Source organism: Heteronotia binoei, chromosome 3 (genome assembly GCF_032191835.1).
Source record: "Heteronotia binoei isolate CCM8104 ecotype False Entrance Well chromosome 3, APGP_CSIRO_Hbin_v1, whole genome shotgun sequence".
Lineage (NCBI taxonomy): Eukaryota > Metazoa > Chordata > Lepidosauria > Squamata > Gekkonidae > Heteronotia > Heteronotia binoei.
This window is the reverse complement of record NC_083225.1, coordinates 107,419,539-107,442,672: the sequence shown is the minus strand read 5'-3', so window position 1 is coordinate 107,442,672 and position 23,134 is coordinate 107,419,539. Positions and strand designations below refer to the sequence as shown.

At 41.7% G+C, this 23,134-nt stretch overlaps 1 protein-coding gene across 4 annotated transcripts in view; it reads right to left on the bottom strand.

The window, feature by feature from the left end:
- Nucleotides 1-16,756: 16,756 nt before the first annotated feature.
- Nucleotides 16,757-23,134, bottom strand: part of APP (amyloid beta precursor protein) — a 295,204-nt gene continuing 288,826 nt past the window's right edge. For all 4 annotated transcript variants that reach the window (XM_060234377.1, XM_060234378.1, XM_060234376.1 and 1 more), the window contains one exon: nt 16,757-17,975. In XM_060234377.1, coding sequence (XP_060090360.1) covers nt 17,874-17,975 — 102 coding nt within the window. In that variant the 3' untranslated portion in view covers nt 16,757-17,873. The remainder of the gene's footprint in view (nt 17,976-23,134) is intronic.

The window sequence follows — 23,134 nt, the reverse complement described above, 5'->3', positions numbered from 1 at the left end:
GATGTTTAAAGCAAGCGCTGGGATCGCTGCCTCCCCCCTCCGATCCCAGCGCTTGCTTTAAACATCACAGCTGAAGCCAGGCACACAGGCAGGGAGGAAGCACGCTGCCCCCTCCGCAGCCGGCGCTTGCGAAGCGCTGGGGCCACGTGGAGCGATCCCAGCGTTTGCCTGAAGAAGATGGAGCCAGGCAGGCAGGCGCGGGGGAAGCGCCGGATTGGAGGAAGAGGCAGATCCCCCCCCGAAGGCACGTACCTTTGGACCATAAGACGCACACACTTTCCCCCCCACTTTTTTTTTGGGGGGGGGAGTGCGTCTTATAGTCCGAAAAATACGGTATATCTAAAGCAATGGCATTTATTAATTTGGATGGTGTAGGGTTAAGATCAAAAGAGGATAGTAAATGGATTAATTTGATGTTAGTAGCAGCAAGACAAGTGATAGCAAGGAGTTGGAAAGAAGCTGAGGAACTGACAATCATTGGAGGGATAAAATGAATAATATAATAATTTTGGAGTATTTAACGATGAAGATACGAAGAATGAATGGATTAAAGGTGAGGGAACAGGAGGAGGGCTGGTTTTAAAAGATGGTGAGGTATTTGGAAAAGGTTAAACAATTTAAGATGATTGGTTGGTTAATAAGAAAATGAATGGATAAGAAGTTTAAATAGACTGATGGAGTTGTACTTGGATGGAAAGTTAATGGTTATAAATATATGGAATATTATTATGTATCTATGGCCTGGGATTCTCACAGAGGTGGAGTGGTGTTGGAATATATAACAATAAAAATTATTTTAAAAAAATGGTCTTGAGGCCATTGAAGATGAAAACTAGGGATGAAAACTATGATCAGACAAACTTAACCAAAGAACTGATACAGAAGTTGAACAAAGGAGGTGCCAAAATACATCCTTGCTTAACACCATAGCAAGACTACAGTTAACCTCTAGCCATTTATTTTCATATAGGCAGCTAATAAGAATTAATAGTCATCTATCTAGTATTTTCAAATTTACTCATAGTCTGGCATGTGATATGAGATCAAATGATGACATAAATCAATGAAAGCTGCATAAAGTACATGAGTGTTTGTCCACAAAATAACTTGCATATAATATACCAGTAACAACTGAATGGGTGATAATTGACTGGTTCAGATCTTTTTAAAAAGATATGGGATAATTATGACCAATCCCTTGTCCTTTGTGATGCAGGCTGTAAAATCATTCCAGGTGAATAATGAAGCAAGAACTAGAGCTCACCAATCCATATTTGCTTTTAATAAATCTGCAGTAATATTATTGCCACCTGGGGCTTTGCCTGACTTCAGACAATGAATAATGTTCTTTATTGTAAGAGAACTCTAATACTTGACAAGAAACAGAGAGTAAAGGTTCTGTCTAAGCTAGGATTAAGAGAGATTGCAGAGATGTCCAGTCCTCATGGTGGTAGGGGTGGGGAGGATAGCTAGAAGAAAGGAACTCTTAAGAGTAGCACTCTGAGTGACAAAAGAACAGCAGCAGATTGGAGTGAAGGAAAGGTCAGAAAGAGCCCTGTCTAGACTTTTCTGACTCTGCTGCCCTCCCTGGAAGACTTTATGTCTGTGCTAGCATTAAGTGACATTGCACATTCCATTCTTTGCAACACGTAGAAATGAGCATAAGCCTTCACTGTAAAGACATCCAACCCTTTGCCTACACAATTTCTGGAAGTCAAGCAATGAACTGATAATGTGGGAAAGAGGTATCCACTGTCTGAGAAAAGATGGCTTTGCATAAAGGTAAAGGTGCAAGCAAGCACCAAGTCATTACCGACTGATGGGATGCTGTCACATTGAGATGTTTTCACGGCAGACTTTTACGGTGTGGTTTGCCATTGCCTTCCCCAGTCATCTACACTTTATCCCCAACAAGCTGAGTACTCATGTTACCAACCTCAGAAGAATGGAAGACTGAGTCAACCTTGAGCCGGCTACCTGAACCCAGCTTCCACCAGGATTGAACTTGGGTCATGAATAGAACAGAGCAGAGTTTTACATAGCTTTGTATTTATGAAACATCAAATTATTCAGGCTAGGCGAGCAGCTTTGGTGCTTCTTTCACTATGGTGCTGCTTTCACTATGGGCAAGGGCACAGATCAGGCTCTATTCAAGGTAAGGGGTGCATGTATTGAATCTGAGCCAATGTGGTGTAGTTATTAGAGTGTTGGACTGCAATCTAAATGCTCCTAGTTTGAATTCCCACACTGCCATGGAAGCTAGCTGGGTGACCTTGGGCCAGACATACACAGCCTAATCTAATTCACAGAGTTGTTTTGAGGAGTAAATGGAAGTGGGAAGAGTAAGCCCTTTTGTGTTCCCATTGGTAACAAAAGATGGGGGGGGGGAGATAAATAAAATAAATACTCATCTTTATTTCCATCCAAAATTCCAGACTGCCACACTTCAATTTAGATAGAAGCACATTAGCACAGCAACTACTGTCATTGTGCAGATGGTCCTAGCTGAATGAGGACTTGTGTATGGACGGCTGTGGCAGCAGACAGAGATGTATATGCTTAGTCTCAGTCTAGTCCTGATGTTCTGTTCAGAGTGCGGATGGGAAACAGGGTCCTGGAATCAGGACTGCCCCTTCCCTCTTTCCCAAGCAACTTGTTTCTTAAAGAAATGGTGAACTACCATCTGCTCTGTGTGTCTACAGATGGACTGCAGGTGCTGTCTTGGGCATAAATGAATGGTTAACTATCAGATATATTAGAATATTATAAATGCAAAAAAAAAGGTAAAAAGTTTCCAGCAGATGGTGCTAAAGAATGTTCTCCAGAATGCTTGGGGTTACTTAAAAGTCATGGCTGTGCAATTTGTGTTGTGAGAATCAAAGGCTAACACTCCTTTTTAAAAGACACATCATTACAAGAAAGGAAAAGAAAGAAAGAGAAAGAAAGAAAGAAAGAAAGAAAGAAAGAAAGAAAGAAAGAGAAAGAAATCCTTGAAAGGAATTATGACTAGGGAGAACCACTCAACTCTCTGAAGGAGTAACATCCTGGGGGATTATAGCATGAGAAGATCCACATGGAAAATCTGCCAACCATTCTCAGGCAAACAGTAGCCTTGACTGGATTTTCTGCAAGCAAGCTCTTGAGAAGAAAGCTGCTCAGTTATCAGAGAAGAGTGGCAGGCAGAGCAGCTCTCTCATAAGACCTCCTTTGCCTCATAAAAGCAGCTGGCAAGGCAGCTTTGTTGCAAGTTTTTTCCTCGTAATGCCCAGGGTCATCTGAGTGTCAGTGTGCTAAGGGTGAGATGACAGATGCACAAGTCTGTGAAATAGAGAGTGAGATTAAATCCATTCTTCAAAATGTCACGAATCTAAACTTCTGCTTTATATTCTATTTAACATTTTCTATTCTCTTGCATTCAGTTTTGCTTTCAGAAGGATTGTTGGCATTCTAAAGCTTGCTGGATGAAATCCTAAATATAATAAACAAGATGTCTTTTTGCAGACTAACAATGTATACCAGCACAACTAGCCATCCATCTGTTCAAATTAAAATAATTAGTGCTGAATTTTTATGATCTTAACAAGAGATAATTTTGCAGAAGCAGGGTTGGAGGTGTGAAAAAAAGCCTGAATTCTATTTTCAGACAGACCAGCATCCACCTCTTCAACATCTTCATAAATAGGGTGCAGAATATCTGGGGTACCTGTCTCTAATACTAACTTCCCTGAACCAAGGTGGGGCTGACCATGACTGTTTGACTGGCTTTTGAATGGTTCACCATGAAAGAACTGCTGGAGCACCAAATTTGGCTGCTGCTTTAGACTTAGTCGTTTTCTGTGACTGCCTCAAGCCATTAACAACAAAGATAATTTTGGGCAACTGCCAAAAGGCAATGTCAAGGGCATCACCTTGTCTGGTTATCTATATCATATAATGCCCCACCCTTGTTCTTCTGTTCTCTTTAAGAGTCCATCATTCTCTCCCTATACACTGTAGTTGAATGGCCTCATCCTGTCTACATTATTCTATTTCACCTAAACACTGATGACACAGAAATGCTCTTCTCTACTGTGGACCAGTTTCCCCTCTTCCTGTTACCATACTTCTGCATGTCTGCCGAACGGGCATTTTTAGATGTTTCACCAACACCTCAAACTTACATTCATTCAGCAGGATCCGTGTTTGGAGGAGGTGGTGGTGATCAATGCTCCACCTAAGCTGCGGAGTCTTGTGAGCAAAAATTCTATTTTATGAGCTACTGGTGTTAATGTTATGGGCTACTGAATAAATTAGTTTGCTCTGGAGCCATTTTTTCCTGAGCTGAGATAAAAATGTGTGAGCCAGAGGTGAAAAAACTGAGCTAGCTCACACTAACTCAGCTTAGAGGGAACACTGGTAGTGATGGTGGTAGCTGCTAAGTAGATATACTGGCATGTTGCTCTTGCATATATTGTGGTTTTAAGACAAATATTTTACTTTGAGCACTGAATTTTGGTAAGGTACAGCTGGCCTGAAGTTCATAGCTCTCAAAGAGAGAACTACAGTATTTCCTAATTTGCAGAGACCTGGAAGCTGTCTGATTCAACCTCCCACTCCTCAGCAGCAACTTATCGTTATGGACTGAAATTTGCAGGAAAGTGAAAAACTGTCCCAGGGGAGGCTAAATTTACTTTACATAAGAGCCACATAAAATAAACGTCAGATGTTTGAGAGCTACAAGACATGAACAAATATTACATACGTCTTGATTAAAATTCTCAATACTTTCTTCACGTGGAAAGATTATATATATACACACACTTTACAACACAACCATGCTAGAGGGAGACTTTTTTAAAAACAAAAGCTAGGAATAACAGTCCCCATAAAACCAGCATAAGGAAAGGATAGGGAATTATTTTGGCACCAGTGGGAGAAGGAAACATATGTACCATATAAATCGCTAACCACTGTTTGCATCATTATGCATCACCCTTTGCCTTGACATCAAGGTTTGTAAATACAGGTCCTACAAGAGATATGAAACTAAGAGGGAACTCTGCACTGCTCTCTTTAATTCCATTCCTCCTTCCAGTGGCTCCCTCACCTCTTCTCTCTTTCCCCACTCCAGGTCTCCAAGCAACCTTTGTAATGGAGAAGAGCTTGCAAGACTGCCTATTTACTCCTCCTTCCCCACTTCACACACAGTGGAAATAGTGGCCTATCTATGGGTCAGCATTTAGAAGTTGACTGAGGTCCTGATGCTAAACACACTTACTTGAGAGTAAGCCTGCATTAAGTTCCTCCTTGATTTTCGGGAGCCATACAATATGTGTGAAAGAGCCTCATGTGGCTCCTGAGCTGCATTTTGGCTACCCCAAACTGTCCATTAACTGTGAGAGCAATTACAAAATTATCTGTGCTAATGACCCACTCCTTTTATTTTGCTTTTAGTTATCTCTATAAAATTATCTACTTTATAGGCACTTAGGGAAATGAGGTCTGACTCCCAAAAGCTTAAGATGAAATATGCTCTGTCAGGGCCATAGCCAGGGTTCCATGTTTGGTTGGGCCCACAGCAGGATTTGTTGTTGAGGGGGCGGGCAGGGGGGATCTTGGAACTGTAAGCTGCCTTGAGTTTCACAAGCTATTTTTTGCCTGGGCAGTCACAGCAACTTCTTATGTACCCCTCTCTCAGAGGGACAGAGACCTCTTGATTTAGGTGCTGGAAAGGCTAGCTGCAAGAGGACTTCCCCTCCCCCCTCCACTTTGCTCTGCATGCTGTGTTAGGGAAGGGGAAGGAAGAAAGTAAAAAGGGGAAGGCTTTGAGAAAGTGACTTTGGCACAGTGAATTGGTTGCTGCTCATCACCCCCCCCCCCCCAAAAAAATGTCATTTTGCTGAGGTGCCCATCTTGCCTGGCAGGGACTGCCTTGAGTGCTGCCCACTGCTGCCCTCCTTTTGCCTCCATCACCAATAATGCGCCCAGGCCAAGAGGCATCTGGGGCTCTTCTACCTGGCAATTCCCAGGTTAGCACACAGGCCATTTTCTCATTGACTACCTCAGCCCCTTTCCTCTTCCACCTCCCCGCATCGCTGTTTGCTGCTTGTTTTGAGCGATTCAGCAGAGAGACTGGCAGCAATGCTACTACTTGTTCAGAATGCCTGTGAGCAAAGGGGATAGATTGAGGGCCCTCCAATGGAGGGGCCATACAGTTGTAAGGGGTGGTTGAAAGGATGGGCCAGGTTCCCCCCAGGCCCCACTGTAGCTATGGGCCTGCCCATTGTTAGTCTTTAAGGTGCCACTGGATTTCTGTTTCACTTCAAATTGACTGTGTTAAGATTGAACTACTTGGTTTTCCTCCCAAGCTTTCTTCAATCCAATGCTTTTCTGAATCAGCTGGCATATTTATCCTATTGACCATACATGCTTGCTCTTTTGTTATTTTATTTCCTTTGATCCCACAACAGTTACTAAGTCATGTCGATTCTCTGGGTACAACATTGCAAATATACATCTCTGTTTCTCTTGGCTGAAACTAATTTTAAGTCATCTTCTCTATTGATCCTTTTTTTTCATGAATTCTTTGGTCTCTATCAAAAACTTTGCTATCAAAATCAGTTATATTTTCCATTGCTTAGATCATGTGATATTCCTCCTTTACTAGCTTCCCATTCTGTTCCATATGATACAAACTACTACTTCAAAGCTCCCAGTCTTGGGCCACTCTTGCTTTATATCTGATTCATCATAGTATCCATATGTTCTTCCTACTCTGACTCTACTATCTTTTTCCAAAATTTCTCTTGCTCTTCTTCACAATTCTGACACTTCTCCCTTGCTTCCCTCTAACTTAAACATGGAAACTGATCCCTGAACATAAAGCACTATCCTGCCCCTCTCGCACATTTCTTTTAAAATCCCACTTTATTTCAAGTGGCCATTGGTTTAATGTCACCATAATATTACAAAATGTAACCAAATTTAAGTGTGTACCTGTATTTTCCATGCTTCCATACTTTTCCATACTTTCCTTGTCATGCCCCTTTCCTATGTTCACAACTGTCTACCTTTTCAATTGTAATCTCTTGTGACAGGAACCTGCCTATTTTTGCTGATGACACTGTGTAAATATTTCAGTACTTATTTAGCATTTATATTTTACAATCTAGCAAAGGGTGAATCTAAACAACTCTCATGTTTATCATACCAAGCATCAGGTTATGTTTTGTGCACCTTTGTTATTTTTATTTACACTGAAAATGTATCTATCCAATGTCTATCCAGCCAAAAACATCAGGTACTCCTTATTTCTGCTGATCTCATCTAGGTATGTGACACTGTTTACAGATCCACAGGAAGATCAATTATTCTCCAGAATCACATTCCGTTTACTGCTTTTCCTAGAATTTTATTATATGACTCTTGTGAAAGCTGTGCTTCGCTATGGTATTTAATTACCTTTAATCCAGTTATAATACTTTTATATAATACTTTTAAATATAATTTTTAAAAGTTATAATACTTTAATTATATAATAATTGTGTGTGTGTGTTTTAGAAAGGGTGTTTTGTTTTTGGAATTGGTATTGTAGTATAATAGCAGTAGGAATAAGACCCATTGTGATGGGAAATACAATGGGCTCTTGAAAGAGGCTCTGGGCGACTGCCCTCCTACCCTTGCTGTCTTCCCCCCCACTCACCCAAGTGAAGGCATTCACTCTCCCCAACTGTGGTGTCTTCCCACCCACCCAAGGCAACTGTTTTCTGTAGGGGAACTGATCTGACTTCATCTCCTCCCCCCTCTCTGCAGCCTCTACCTAGGAAAAGAATATTCTTTCTCCAATGTGGACCAAAGCAGCTTACATCATTCTCCTCTCCCCCTTTTGACCTGCACAACAGCCCCATGAGGTAGGGTAGGCTGAAAAGTCTGTGACTGGTTTGAAATAACAGTATGGATTAATAGATGAAAAAAGCAACATCAGCAGGATATAATGACACTGTGATCTTTGCCATCTGGACAGCAGTTGTAATTCTGAGTGATCTCCAGCCCAAATCTGGAGAGTATCAATAATGGTTCCCCAGGAGGAAGTGGCTGGTTTGGAGAGTGGAGTCTATGGCATTGTACCTGTATGAGGATTCCATCTCTCCTCAAACCCCACCCTCTCCAAGCTTCACCTCTCAAATCTCCAGGAATTGCCCAACCTGGAGTTGGCAACCCTATCTTCTTCCCAGCCAACAATGGAAGGAATGATCTCCCTGAATTTTGGGTTTCTAGGTCCAGGGGTTTGGGCTGGATGATTGATGATTCAGTCAGAATACCTGTTCAACTATAAGCAGTCTCCGTCAACTGATTTTCACCTCAGAACACAGAGCTACACAGCTGGCCAATCAGAGAGAGGGGTGTGCAAGCATGCAGGAGCCTGCCAGGCACATAGTAAAGCTTTACACCTTTGTGAAAACACATTTTACCCTTTTTCGCCCCCTTAAGGGTCTAATTTCTAAAAATACCTTCAGAGTGTGTGCTTACGTCATGGAAGGAATGCACTCCCCAAATTTTGGGTTTCTAGGTTCAGGGATTTGGGCTTGGCATTGATGAGTCAGTCAGGACACTTGTTTTTATATATATAGACCTATTCTTCCCTGTTAACATTTCAATGGAGACTGAACTAAAAGTGAGTTTCTGCCCCCTCAGTTCCCCTGGCCTATGGCATCAACCAAAGTATGGACTGCTATTCTTGAGTGTTCATTGTCCCAAGAAAAACCTTATGGAACCTTAATGCAATCTGCATAAAGGAAGCTGTAGTCATGTGACATGCAATGTGTCATACTGCTTATTATAACCAGATATGGTATTTCTCGAGACAGCAATTTTTTTTCTAACCAAGAGCTAAAGCACTGAAGCCTGGTCCCTTGAAGAACTAAACACTCACAGGCTGAGTAGGCCAGGTAGACGACCACCTAGGGCAGCTCCTGGCTTATGGGGTGCTGGTCACCCCTCCCACCCCCACCATCTCCCTGCAGGTGGCCAAGCAGCCTTCATAGGAAGCCTGGTTGTATCAAGGAAGCTCACAAATAAAAATACCTGGTGGAAGAGGCGGCATGGTGGGAAGGAAGCACCGCGCCTGCCCCACCACTCTCAACTCCTCCCCACCGCTGCTCCGCCTCTTCCTGCCCACCTTGGCTGTGTCAGCTGCTGGAGGAATCTCTTCTCACTGCTGCCACTGCCACCAAAGGAGGGAGGCAGGCTGGCAGAAAGAGAGGCTTCACCCAGCCCTTCCAGACGGGGGTAATAGCATGGTGCAGTGGTGGGTGCACTCCAGAGTGCCAACTGGGATCCACCGCCTCTTCACTTGGGCGGTGGGGAGGAAGGTTGTGCGGCAGGCAGGAAGTTGGGGCAGGGAGCACCTTGCCTGGGGCGCCAGCCTAACATCAGCACCCTAGTGCCTGCACTGAACACTCATATTGAACAAGCAGCTATCAATTTCAACAGACTTTTGAACTGTGTGTGCAACAAAGACCAACTAAACATCAAGACAAGAATATGACCTACCAGAAACGTGTTTCTGTTACATTTCAGAGGTCCTGATCCACAGGTACATTAGGGGGTTAGTTTAGTGCTGCCAACTTTTGCCTATCTATGTATGCCAGCTGCCCAAGGGATGGTTGCTGCTGGCCACAGTGACTCATGCCACGGTCTCCTCCAGAATAGACTACTGCAATTCACACTCTGCAGGGCTGCCCTTGAAGGTACTTAAGAAACTTCAGGTTGTCCAAAATGCGGCTGCCTGGCTTCTGACTGGAACATCTTGGCCTGTCTTAAAGCAGCTGCATTGTCTGTCTACAGGTTTCCAGGTCAAACTCAAGGTGCTGTTTTTGACCTTTAAAACCCTAAATGGTCTGGGACAGTCATACCTGAGGATCACCTTTCCCTTTATGACCCCCCTTGGTGGCTACAGTTGCCATCATGAGGTCTACTGGTGTTGCCAGGCTCTAGAGTTTCATGTTTGGGGTACACCAGGGTGAGGGCTTTTAAATTCCTAGTTCTGTACTGGTGAAATGCCCTCTCAAACAAGACCTGGGCCCTGAGGGACCACCTAGGTTCCACAGGGCCTGTAAGGTTGAGTTTTGTTAGGCCTTTCCTAGTTGAGTTTATTTCTAGGGCTTAATTTTGGGGTCCACCATATAGATTGTGAATTTGCTTTTTTATACTCTGTATTTTTATATTGTTTTAACTATATTTAACTTGGGTGTTCATTGCTTTTTTGATACTTATCGTTTTATGTATCTTTATGTTTTACATTGAGACCCACTTTTTGGGAGAAGGAGAGAGAGTTTGATCCAAGAGAGTTTGACCTATAAGCAATACACTATAAAAGCATACTGCTCATGGGAAAGATGGCAGTCTTGTGAAGAAAGTATATATGTGAGAAATAGCAAGATATGCAGAAGAGTACCATTTTAAGTAGATAATAATGCCAGAAAAGCACAGCCCAGAAAAAGACAAAAAATCCTGTCTCTAGTGTCAATCAAAAGAATATGAGACACATATGTGAACAATAATTCTGAAGTACTTGGGCAATTGCATGCCATTTTTCTCTCAGTTGCCAGCTGTCATAAGTACTCCTGATACCTCTAGCTTATCCTTCAGGCTCGATGTCTGACCCTGTAACACAGTACCTTGTAGTTGCTTAGTAACAGCATTCAAAGGCTGCAGGTATACTGCCTGAGTGGTTTCTAAGGCAGCATTAAAAATAAGAGATCTTGGTAAAAGAATGAGTCCTTTACCATTTTTTAGTAAGCTGCTTCACTGACTAGTTAGCAGTACTAACAAGTTTATGAAGGGCATAATGAATGTCTAAAACACATAAGAGAGCCAGTTTGGTGTAGCAGTTAGAAGCACAGATTCTAATCTGAGAGAACTGGGTTTAATTCCCCACTCCTCCACATGCACCTGCTGGTGTGACCTTGAGTCAATCACAGTTCTCTCAAGAGCAGTTCTTGCGACAGCTTCCTTAGCTCTACCTACCTCAGAGGGTGTCTTTTGTGGGGAGGGAAGGGAAAGGAGATTGTAAGCCACTCTGAGACTCCTTCAGGTAGTGAAGGGTGGGGTAGAAATCCAGTATCATCCTCCTCCTCCTCCTTGTTCTTCCTGTTCTGAGTTGTAGCCTTGTAATTTGTGGGAAGTTAGTGGAGTGAGAAGATTTAATGAGAAGATATAAATAAAATAAAATAAAGATTTGAATCAGAGGTTCTGGGCAGTCACAGGATACTTAATGTCTGAATCGTGTTAGTAGTCATTGATTGTCCACCATGTAAAACACCATATGGAAATTTCTCCGGAACGTCCTCTGCCTTCTCTTTGGACTTTTGGACATATTATATGAAGGAGTACAGAGAAGTCTCATGTTGAATTCATGTTTACTATTGAAGAATGTTTCTTGAATTGTGATATCTAGTTCTTACTATTTGTATTAGAATTGTGACCACCAATTCTATTTCATTTTCTGTATTTACTATGATTATGTTTCAATTGACTGATATCTACTGGTACTTGTGAATTTTTGAGAATTTTTTTAATAGTCTCCCTTTGTGTTTTCCATATTTTCACATGAAATAAGACCTAGCATTGAAAACATCAAGAAAATATCATGTGGAAGATGGAAAAACTTAATGAACCAAGTTTGACATGTCATGTTACTAAAAATCCAGTCTGTATTGTTGATTGCTATTTTGTGACGTACACCTTAGGGATAAGGGGAAATAAGGAGAATGCAAAATCAAGAGATCCCATTAAGTTCTTCATGAGTACATCCCCCCAGAAAGTGCTGTTACCTGCCCGACTGTTGAACAAAATCTCTTGCACTCAGTGTTACAAAAACATTGTCGGTGTACCTCCCACACTCAGAATATCATTGTGGCAAACTGATGGATACAGTCCATTCACAGCTTCTTGAGTTCTACCAGCAACATAGATAGCTATGGAGGTAGTACAATTGACTATACATCATTGTGAAGACTGACTACACAGCATGATTGTTAATGTAAAAGTTGGCAGCATTTGTATGTATTGTTACTACAAAGTATCTATAATAATAATTCACCTATGGCGGTGGCCAAATGGAGCTCTTGACATATAATTGAGCCATCACGGTTAAGTGTCTCTAGCCTCCCATTGGCTGACTCTCATCCCTACCTAATGCAGGCCTGGGAATGTTGAACAAACCACCAAAACAGCCTCACCTCAGAGACAGCCTCATCTCCAACTGTTCTCTGTGTTAACCAGCCTTACCTAAAGCATTGCCGGCAACAGACCACTGCCATCCCATCAATGGCCTACAAAGGCTGCAGAAATAGCCAGGGAGCTTCCGCCTGCCCCTGTTGGGAGTCTTTCCTCAGAGGCTATGGCTGCTGCTATTCCTGTCACTCCCTCTCTCCCTCCTCCCGTTAGCCTTGCCCCTATCCAGACGGGCACAATGCCATAAACTACATCCTCCAAAACAGCCATTTCCTTCTGGGGAACCACTCTTGCCAATCTCTAGGTGAGGGCTAGAGATCACTCAGAATTACAACTGCTCTCCAAATGGCACCTCCCTTGGAGGTGGAGGAGAGTGAATGCCTTCACTTGGGTGGGTGGGAAGACAGCAAGGGTGGGGGGCACTCGCCCAGGGCATCTTTCTAGATCTCGTATTTTTCTCCACAATGGGCCTTATTCCTAGTATATAATATAATGCATCTAGGGGTTGTTGACTGTTCCTTAGCAGTCCAGATATCTGATAGCATAGCCTGCAAGGATACATTGGTTATGACAGCAGCACTGAGAGGACAAACCTTGAATGGAGCACTGAATTAAATTAAATATTTGGTCATAAACAAAAAAGACTTGCCTGTAAATTGGAGCTGACCACTGTAGTATATCAAGCATTTCAAAAGGAATATATAACCGTTTGAACTCTGTTCCCATAGCAGAAAAGAACCACAGTGGAAACTACTTAAGAAAGGGACATGCTCAGCACCAAGGGGGAGAGAAGCCATTAATCCAAATAACTTTTGAATCCAAAACTTTTGCATTTGATTCTTTAATTCCTTTCATCATCCAAACAATGAGAAACTGAAACAAGACAGATGCAAGACTTCCAATAGGTGCTTGGTCTTAAGGGAACAAAAAATGATAATGAAGGGAGCCTGGAATGGATTAAATGAAATTAACGGCTGCTTCAAGTAAATTTTGTCCATACTGATACAGATTAAGAACAATCAGAACATGGAACAAAGACCTTTTTGAACAGTATAACAGAACTACTTTAAGGGAGAAAATATGAGTCTATGGAAGGATGGATAGACTCTTGCAATAAAGAAATGCAGCCACAACTGCTGGGTATGTTGCAAAAATTGTTGATGTCATGGCAATTTGAAATGGCAGGACTTAGAACAGGTAGCATTGATTCTCAAAAGTTAAGGAAAATAATGCTGTGGCTTGTTACCAGAAATTCTGGGGTCTCCTCTTTTTAATGGGGAAATGGAGCAAGATTCCCACCAAGTGTCTACTGGACATAGTTCAGAGAGAGATAAATTTTGAAATAACCAAACCAAATTGCAATAAAGGAAAATAATTTTTATTGAAAGGAAAATAGTAAATAACAACAACACAACCAACAATTAAACTAACACACAGAGGTATCACCAGAAAAAGAGTAGTTAGCAGAGCTAAGTGTGTGTGTGTGTGTGGGGGGGGGGGAGAGATTCATAGCTACCTGTCCAGAGAGTAGACATCTGTGAAGAGAGGGACAAGATAACCAGCATCTTGGGTGTGTGGTTGGATCCAGGAATATACAGCACACTGAGCATGGGCAAAGCTGGGTATATTTTTACCCCAAAATGTATCCTGAAGGTATGGCTGGGTGTGTTAAGTGGTTTATACAATGATGTGGTTTTTGGAGATTTTGAAAAAAGCAAGGTCTGAGTTCTTCCAGGTATTAGATAAAAAGTGTAATGTTTGCTCAGAGAAAGAAACCAGGGTGTAAGCAGAAACTGTTAATATTTCTGTAGGAATGTGGCTAGGAATGTGAAAACTTAATGATCCACTAATAATCCTTGATTGCTGAAGAAAAAAGGCTACCCAGTTGTGGGGGATGGCACATTAATTAAGGTGACAGGATTAAAAATGAAGGACCCTTTTTTTAAAGGTTGGTCTTTAAAAAAAAGAAAAGAAAGGGAGGACCAAAGGTCTTGGGCTTTTATGATAAGGAATTTTACTTTTCCTGGGCTTCACAATAGAAGTACCTCTTTTATTTTAGATTGGGGTATGTGTGGAATCTGTAGCCTGGAGATGCCCTAGAATCACTTCCCAAAACAACAAGCTCAGGCTTGTCCTTTTGCTGCTAGAACCATTTTGTTTGACTCTACTCCATCTTAGTTTATACTGTACACTTCCAGATCTCACTCTGGCCCACTCCTGGGCCAAACAAAGCTGGCACTTGTACTATGAAAGAACTGGGGGTGAAGGATTATGAGGGACATCTTTTTCCCCAGTGTGCCCTTTGCAGGGATACATAGGGGACCTTACAGGCTGAATGCATGAAAATAAACATGTTTATGAAGATGAAACATGAAATGTCTGAGAATTCTATCTTGAAGAGACACTTTCTGAAGCTTTTGGAGGTGAGTAAAAATGTCTGTTTTGGTGTTCCAATAAAGCCCTGCTGTTTTTCTTTGGAGGAATGAAGTTATGGGAGTAGATAATTTTGATGCCACCTAAAAAATCTCCATCTGAACTGAAGTCAGAACTCCCAGCAACTTGTGGAGTGGAGATAAAGGACAGGCTTTGGTATGGGTGGAATTATTATATTCCAGGATTATGTACTGTTTTTATTTGATTTGATTTCTAGCCCTCCATCCCCTACATAGCAAGCTCAGGGCAGGTTACAACAGTATAATGAATACATTACCATAGTTAAAGCATAAATGTAAACAATCATTAAACCCAAATGTAAACATCAATCTGTAATAACAGTCTCATAGCAATCAATGGTGCCAACTGATACCTCTACTCCTGGATAAACTCCATAAATGTGTGCAGTAGATAGTAATTAATACTGAGGGAGATGGGCAGACAAGAACATCAACATAAGATGAAACCAAGCAGTGGGAGGCCAGTACTGATAGATCTCTGCTACCCTCAACAATAGGCTTGGTGGAACATCTCCATTTTACAGGTCCTGTGAAACTGCATTCAGTCTCACAGGGCCTGGAACTCCCTTGGGAGTGTTCCACAAGGATGGCACCAGAGCTGAAAAAGAGCTGCTCTGGCTCTGGTAGAGGCCATTTCAAAAGGACATGAAGGCAATTTGTAAGATGTACAATGGAGTAATAGGAACAGAGCCATGAAAGCAAGAAGAAAAACTAAGTTTTGCTTACGCAACAAGACTACAACTATTGTAAAAGGCACCACTAACCTACTGAATTACCAACTAATAAGACAGTCCCAGGAGGAAGAGTCTTTGGACTCGAAACAATATCGAACTGGTTTTGTATATTGTTGGACTTTCATCACAGCTTACATTCTTTAGGACATTGTTTCACAGTACAGTAGCAGCTGCGTGTGCTTTTTGTTCTGGAGGAATTTTTTGTTGTAAAATTGTTTATCACTGTGAGCTATTATTATAATTATTTATTAGTAAACACTGGATAAGTTGAGTATGATGTATAATTAGTTTTTTTGTTGCACAGAGAGCTTTTCTTGGTGATTTACCTGGTAGAGGCTATTCAGAAGTCCTTTGAGCTGGAGATTGCCAGCAGATGTTGATCCATAGCGCATAGCACTCTTTGGGGGACATTCCAGGAAAGATGGTCCTGAAGATATGTTGGTTCTAGATAGCATAAGGTTTTAAAGGTTAAAACCAGAATATTGAACATGATTCAATATTCAACTGGGAGCCAGTGCAGCTGGCGGAGCACCTGTTGCATATAGGCTCTAAGTGGTATTCCTGTGAGGGACACTGCTGCATTCTGAACCAGCTGGAGTTTTCAGAATGAACTCAAGGGTAGCCCTATGTACAGTGAGTTACAGTAGTCCAACCTGAAGGTGAACATTGCATGGATCACTGGAACTAAGTTACGGGAAGTGAGGTAGGGAACCAGTTGACTGACATGATGAAGATGGGAAAATGCTGATGTGGCGAGACATTTAAGATCACACTCAAACGCATCACTATTGATGCTGGTGTTAACATCCCATCAAAGAATTGGGAGTTGAAGAAAGGCAGAAAAAAAAAGGTTTTCAAGAATCCTGGGCTCTACTAAATTCTGTGTTCTGCTGAGTTGTTCAAAGAAAATGAGGCTGAGCAGGTTAGCCAATTAGGAGATAATTTCTATTTATATTCAGATAAACGACAGGGAGATGCAACTACACAATTGGGAATAAAATAGCTACTTTGAATGTTGACACTATCACAGGTGTAGGAAATTATATAAGCTAGAGGAATACTCTAAAATGGAGCACTGAGGAAGAGGGTTCTTTTAAAGACCTTATTGGACATGTTAATTGCACATGATATTAGGTAGTTTTAAGCTACAGTGACTTGACAATGAATGGGAAGGTGGGCAATTGCTTTATCAACTTCAATAAGAAACCTTCAGTGTTAAAAAAGTGCAGTGAACAAGTGTCCATTTTCTATATTTAGAGGGGAAACTCAAATTTCATTCTGTAACAACATACAAAACAAGCCAAAGGTACCGCTTAAGATAGCAGTTACAGAATCACACCAGTACAAGAGAGCTCCTCCAGGAATGTATTTATTTACATTAAAACACTATTATACAAACTGAAAAAAGACATTGTAGAGGGGAAGGCATGCCCAAGCAAACACCCCTCTCACCCACTGCCATTTTGTTCTACTACATTCAAAATGGGAATTCTATTATTCATGTCTATTTTGGGGGGGAAACACCCTAACCCAAGCCCTAAGTGTGAAATTCAAAGGTTACTATTAAAGACACCCCCAAAATACTTATTTCTCCATTCAAATAAAACACTTGCCCGATGGTTTTATCTGTAATTTATTTATGTAACACAGTGTAGAAAGCTATCAATTCATAAGCAATGATTCTGTACAATCATCCTGCAGAAACGTTTGTAGGATCCCCATTAATTTTTCAACCAGCAGGCACTTTTTCCCACCCCCCTATAAAAGTGCTTACAATTAACAGGGATTCTTTTTTTAAGATGGAAAGGTACAAGAAAAAAGTTTACCCCCTTAATGCCTAAGGTGTGCACATAAAACAGGCACAAAGAAACAAACATGTATTCCCATGATTTCTACATCACTAGTACAGCAGAAGCAACAATCTGTACAATAAAATGCAGAGGAAAATAATTTCAACTCGTCTGGAATACTTTTCTAAAAAAAAGTCATCTTGACTTTAAAATGCATAGTGATCAGAAAAAGGAAAAAAATCAGCAAAGAGAAGCAGCTCAACCCCACATACACAGAAAGCATCCCCCATCAATTCTTAAAGCATATTTCAATTAGGACTTATTTTTTTCATCACAAATCACAAGAATAATATACAACTGGCTAAAGGAGCTATATGATAAATAATTGGGAAATAATCTATTCATGCACTAGTTAAGTACAGCTAAACTTTACAGTACACAAAAACATTCATTAATAATGTAGTTTAAAGAATGAAATGTAAAGAGAGAATACATTACTGATTTTATAATTCAAGTTCAGGCATCTACTTGTGTTACAGCACAGCTGTCAAAAGGCGATGAGTAAATAATAAAACTGGTTTTTTTCATTTTTGTTTGTTTCCACAATTTTCTATAATTGAACACCAATGGGCAGTGAAGCAATCATTTTGCTGTCCAACTCATGAGGCTGCTGTGGTGTTCTAGTTTTGCATCTGTTCAAAGAACTTGTAGGTTGGATTTTCATATCCATTTTGCTGCATCTTAGAAAGGTGGCGTTCCTCTGGTGTCACTGCAGCATCCACCTATGGCAGATAAAAGATGGAATACAGTTATGTTCCTGTGTTGGCAGATGACAAAATGTTTATAAGCACTCTTTTTTCTGAATTTTGCTGTTCTATTGCTTGGATGCTATGAACTGACAGATGCTTTTGGAACTCTTCTGTTATTTTAAACTACAACATTTTCTTGAATTATTTTTGATTTTTATATATTTTTTCAAAACTATTTAAGTGCTATTTAGTTATGTAAATAAAAACCAAAGATGAAAGATGCAAATCTGGAGATTTTCAGTTTTCAGTTGCGTAGGCATTCCTGGTTTTAGATAAATGGATAAAGAGTTTAGAAGAAGAAGAGAAGAGATTGGATTTATACCATGCTCTTCACTCAGGGTCTCAGAGCAGCTTACAATCCCCTTTCCTTCCACTCCCCACAACAGACACTCTGTAAGGTAGGTGGGGCTGAGAGAGCTCTTGAGAGAGCAGTTCTTTTAAGAACTTTGATTGTTCCAAGGTGCATGTGAAGGATGGGGAATCAAAACTGGTTCTCCCAGATTAGAGTCCACATACTTAAACATTACACCAAATTGGCTCTCTGGTTTAGTGGCAAAACATTCTTGCTTAGAATATAGTACTCCATAGATTAGTTTGATTAATTTCATTTTCCATAGAGTATTACAGTATAGAGTCATTTTACATTCCAAAAAAGTATTTTTAAAAAACTTCCACTATCTGAAAATAATCATGAATGCTTACAAACAAAACACATAAAATGTATTTGTACTACTGCTGTGTCTTTTAACACAAGAGTTTGAGCACTGCCTTTTAAAGAGAAATCCTAACACACACACACAACCCCCCAAAACAAATACCACCCACCCAAGTGAAGGCATTCCTTCCCCCATACACACACACTTCAAGGGGAGGTGATCTCTGCCATTTGCAGCCTCTACATGGGAAAAGGACAATCTTTCTTCACATGGGGGGGACCAAGCACTTGGAGGTTGGCAACAGTGGTTCCTGGGGAGGAAATGGCCAGTAGCATCAAGCAGCTGGCACTGTAAAGAAAGCTACTGCAAGCCTCCCCTTCTTTCCCTCTGTTTCTCTGCTGGTGAAGTGGCCCCTCCCTGCTGTGAACGAATATTCCTTGTCAGTTGATGTAACTGCTACTGACTGGGTGGATTAAAGGCAGGAAGGTAGACAGACAGAATATAATAAAAAGAATGAAAGACAGAGATACTGAGAACAGAATGGAGAGGTAGAAAAAAGAGGGAAAGAAAGGAGCGAGAGAAAGAAAATGAGAAGAAAGATAGCCAGGGCCCTGAGGAGAGACAATACTGATCAGTAAGCCCACAAAAGAATTTGTCAGCAGAAAACTGTCTTGCTCAAAGGTTAGTGGCCTTTTGGTGGGACTCTTTCCCGATAGGGCTGGTGGTGGGTGAGGGAGCGCAGAATCAGCCAATGGACGTCAGAGATGGATTATGAGCCAATCCTGCAAAAATGTGGGGAAGGCTACAGTGGGCGGGTGACAGAGAGGCTACCCAATGTTAGTGGGAAGTGGTGACAGAGTGTGAGCCATAGTTGGTGCAGTACAGTCCCGGTGACTGCAACAAATCAGTATGGTGGGATTTGCCACCACGGCTTCGATTTTATGACTAAAGGATGTCTTACAACTCTAAACTGCAGAAATTTCACATTTGGAAAAAGATGGTGAGGGATTCATAATGTGATTCAGTATTTTACATTTCTTGTTAAGAGACTAGCTTTCTCTCTTTCTCTCTTAAACGCTATCACTGCTATGAGAGATTTTATATTTTTGAATGCAGTCCCCTGTTGCAAAACCAGAAGTACAAGAAATGCTGCAAAAGTAAATGAGTTAAGTTTACATAAAGCCCCTGCCCTCCAGCCCACAGCAAGACTAGAAATCTACAATTTCCCCATAAGTCTACAGGAAAGGAAAGGTTCCCTGTGCAAGCACCAGTCATTTCCGACTCTGGGATGACATTGCTTTCACAATGTTTTCACGGCAGACTTTTTACGGGGTGATTTGCCATTGCCTTCCCCAGTCATCTACACTTTCCCCCCAGCAAGCTGGGTACTCATTTTACTGACTTTGGAAGGATTTTTGCTACCATACTATTATTTCTTTTAGAAGCCATCTGGCATATGGAGACTGCATATAGTAATGGATTTGCTGATGTTTTGCAGACCTAATAATGAATATTATACATTTTAAAAGTCTGTCTTTCTCTGAAAATTTGCTTACACGCATGTTTCCCATGAAGTGTGATCGTTCTTGTTACTTTAGAATATATACCTACAACAGTAATTGAGGACTCATTTTGAAGTTCAAAATCTCTTTCAAAAACAGAGTGCAGTGCACCAAAACAAGCAGAAATTTATGACCAAACTTTTAGGAAACTTCCATAGTTCAGGAATTTCTACACCATTACTTGCTGCATGTAAATATATCCAGTAACAGGTACATTCACTTACTATTGATACATTCAATAAGCACACTGTGGAAAAATAAGAAAAATATCCCCCTCCCCACATCAACAAGTATGCTAGGTACCAGGGATGGGTACAAATTGAAACACTAAGCAAAATTCATGACACATTTTGCCCAGTCCATATTTCATGATGGGTTTACTGTCATAAATTTCCACAAACTTTCAGAGCAGTTTGTGGAAAAAGCAGAAAGTGGGGTTTTAAAGGGACTTTGACTTTCTTTAAACCCCTGCCTTCTGTTCCTCCCAGTTGCTCAGCTGTTTTGAGCTGTCTTCTGCATTCTCTTTCAACTTTTAAATGGACTGCGGAATACAGCTTGAAAGACTTGCACAGCAGGGAGTGCCTCCCCACTGTGCAGCTGTATTTTGGGCTGTCTTCTGAAGTCCCTTTAAACTAGGTGTGTCAAACATATGGCCTGTGGGCTGGATTCGGCCCCCAGAGGGCTCCAATCAGGCCCTCCATCAACTGACTGTTGTCTGCTTCCTTCTTCCTCACCTCCTTTCTTCAGTCACCATTTTGTGTTTCTCCCCTGATAAGTCAGCCAGCAAAGCAGCTTCTCCTCGCTCTTCCCCTTTTCCCCCTCCCTTTTCCGAAAAGAAGGGGGAGGGACGTCAGCCAATGAAGGAGCTTGGCTCTATAGCTCACTGGGCTGATTAAGTTTGCCAGGTTCAATCAATCACATGGCAGAGCCACTGAGCCAAGCCTCTCTTCCTTGTAGTGGCTGAGGCTCCTTCCCCTCCTCGTGTCTTGGGGAAAGAAAAGAAAGAGCCAGAGCTTCCTTTGTCCAGTTCCCACCATCAGGAGAGATACAAAGAGAGCACTTTTAAGACCAGTGATGTTTTATCGACGGTATGAGCTTTTTGTCTTGCGTCACAGAGAGAGAGAGAGAAAGAGAGAGTTTTGTGGGCTTGTTATGGGTGTAACTGGGTCCCCCTCTTTTTCAATGTATTCATGCCCTCCAGTCTTTCTCAATAGGAAAGCATGTGAACTATTTAGAAGAGAAATAATAACAAGCCAGGATCAGGCTGAGAGTGTGCGTCCAGTCCAGTTTTCCCAGCAAATTTCCCTTGATTTTTCTTTGCTTTAATTGGGGATCTTGAACTTAGATTTCCTAGATAGTAGGCTGATACTGATCTCGTGCATGGCTGTCTCTCTGTCCTAATGTCACATAGGAGCGTAGTTATTTTTCTGGGGAAGGGAAGACTCTAGTTTTGTAGACAAGCACATAGTCCTCAGTCTTTGCCATGGTGCCTTCACATGTTCTTGACCAGCACATGAAGCAATTTATGTACAAAAGCTCACAATGCCCAGTTGTTTCATGTTTTCCTCTGAATCTTAGGCTCAAAGCATTGACTATAAGATCTCTGTAATGAATGTCAATAAATCAAAAGTGAGTTTGCAGCTTAAAGATGTGCACACCTGAACAACACCTGAAGAGTATATTCAAGACTGGTACAACACAGACATTGTCTGCAGTTTTTGATGGTAGGTAGGTAGGTAGGTAATTTTATTTATATCCCGCCCTCCCCGCCAAAGCAGGCTCAGGGCGGCTGACAACATCATTCAATTATACAAAAACAACAAAACAACAAAGTTACATTTAACGTTAAAATTCTAATAAGTTTAAAATTGATTAATTAATTAGTAATAAAAGTGCTAGTGCTGTTTGTTCTTTATATGATGGCGGTAATCCTTAGCAGTCACTTCCTTCATCAGCAATCACTTCCTTCATCAGCGAAAGCCAGTCGAAAGAGGAAAGTTTTGCAGGCCCTGCGGAATTGTTCAAGGTTCCGCAGGGCCCGCATTTCCTCTGGAAGTTGGTTCCATAGGTTCGGGGCTACAGAGGAGAAGGCCCGATTACGGGTGCATTGCAGCTTCACCTCTCTTGGTCCGGGGGTGGTCAGCAAGTTTTTTCCAGCTGACCTCAGTGCTCTCTGGGGTTCGTATGGGGAAAGACGGTCCCTAAGGTAGACAGGTCCTCGACCATATAGGGCTTTAAAGGTGATGACCAGCACTTTGTAACGAACCCGGTATGTAACTGGCAGCCAGTGCAGCTCGCGCAGCCCAGGCTGTATATGCTCCCATTTAGGGAGCCCCAGTAACAGTCCGGCCGCTGCGTTCTGCACCAGCTGCAGCTTCCGGGTTCGGTACAGAGGCAGCCCCATGTAGAGGGCATTACAGTAATCCAGTCTCGAGGTGACCGTTGCGTGAAGTACCGTTGCCAGATCTTGGCGCTCTAGGAAGGGAGCCAACTGCCTTGCCCGCCTCAAGTGGAAAAAGGCTGACTTGGCAGTGGCTACAATCTGGGCCTCCATTGATAATGAAGGCTCCAGTAAGACTCCCAGACTCCTAACCCGGTGCGCCGCTTTCAGCGGCGCCCCGTCGAAGACCGGAAGAGGTATTTCCGGAAGAGAGACCGGAAGAGGTATTTCCGGAATAATCTATAGCAAGAGATAGCATTTATCAGAGACTGTAAAACAAAATATTGCAAGCATGCTAATGTTTTAAGCATGTTTTATTTTAAGTTAAAAAAACATACCCTTTAATTGTGTTTGTCTGTGCCCTTTATAAATTTTATGTTTGCTACCTGGTATTACATTCTATGACACGGATGGCCCAGCCCGACAAGGTCTCATTTATGTTCAATCATAAGAAATGAGTTCGACACCCCTGCT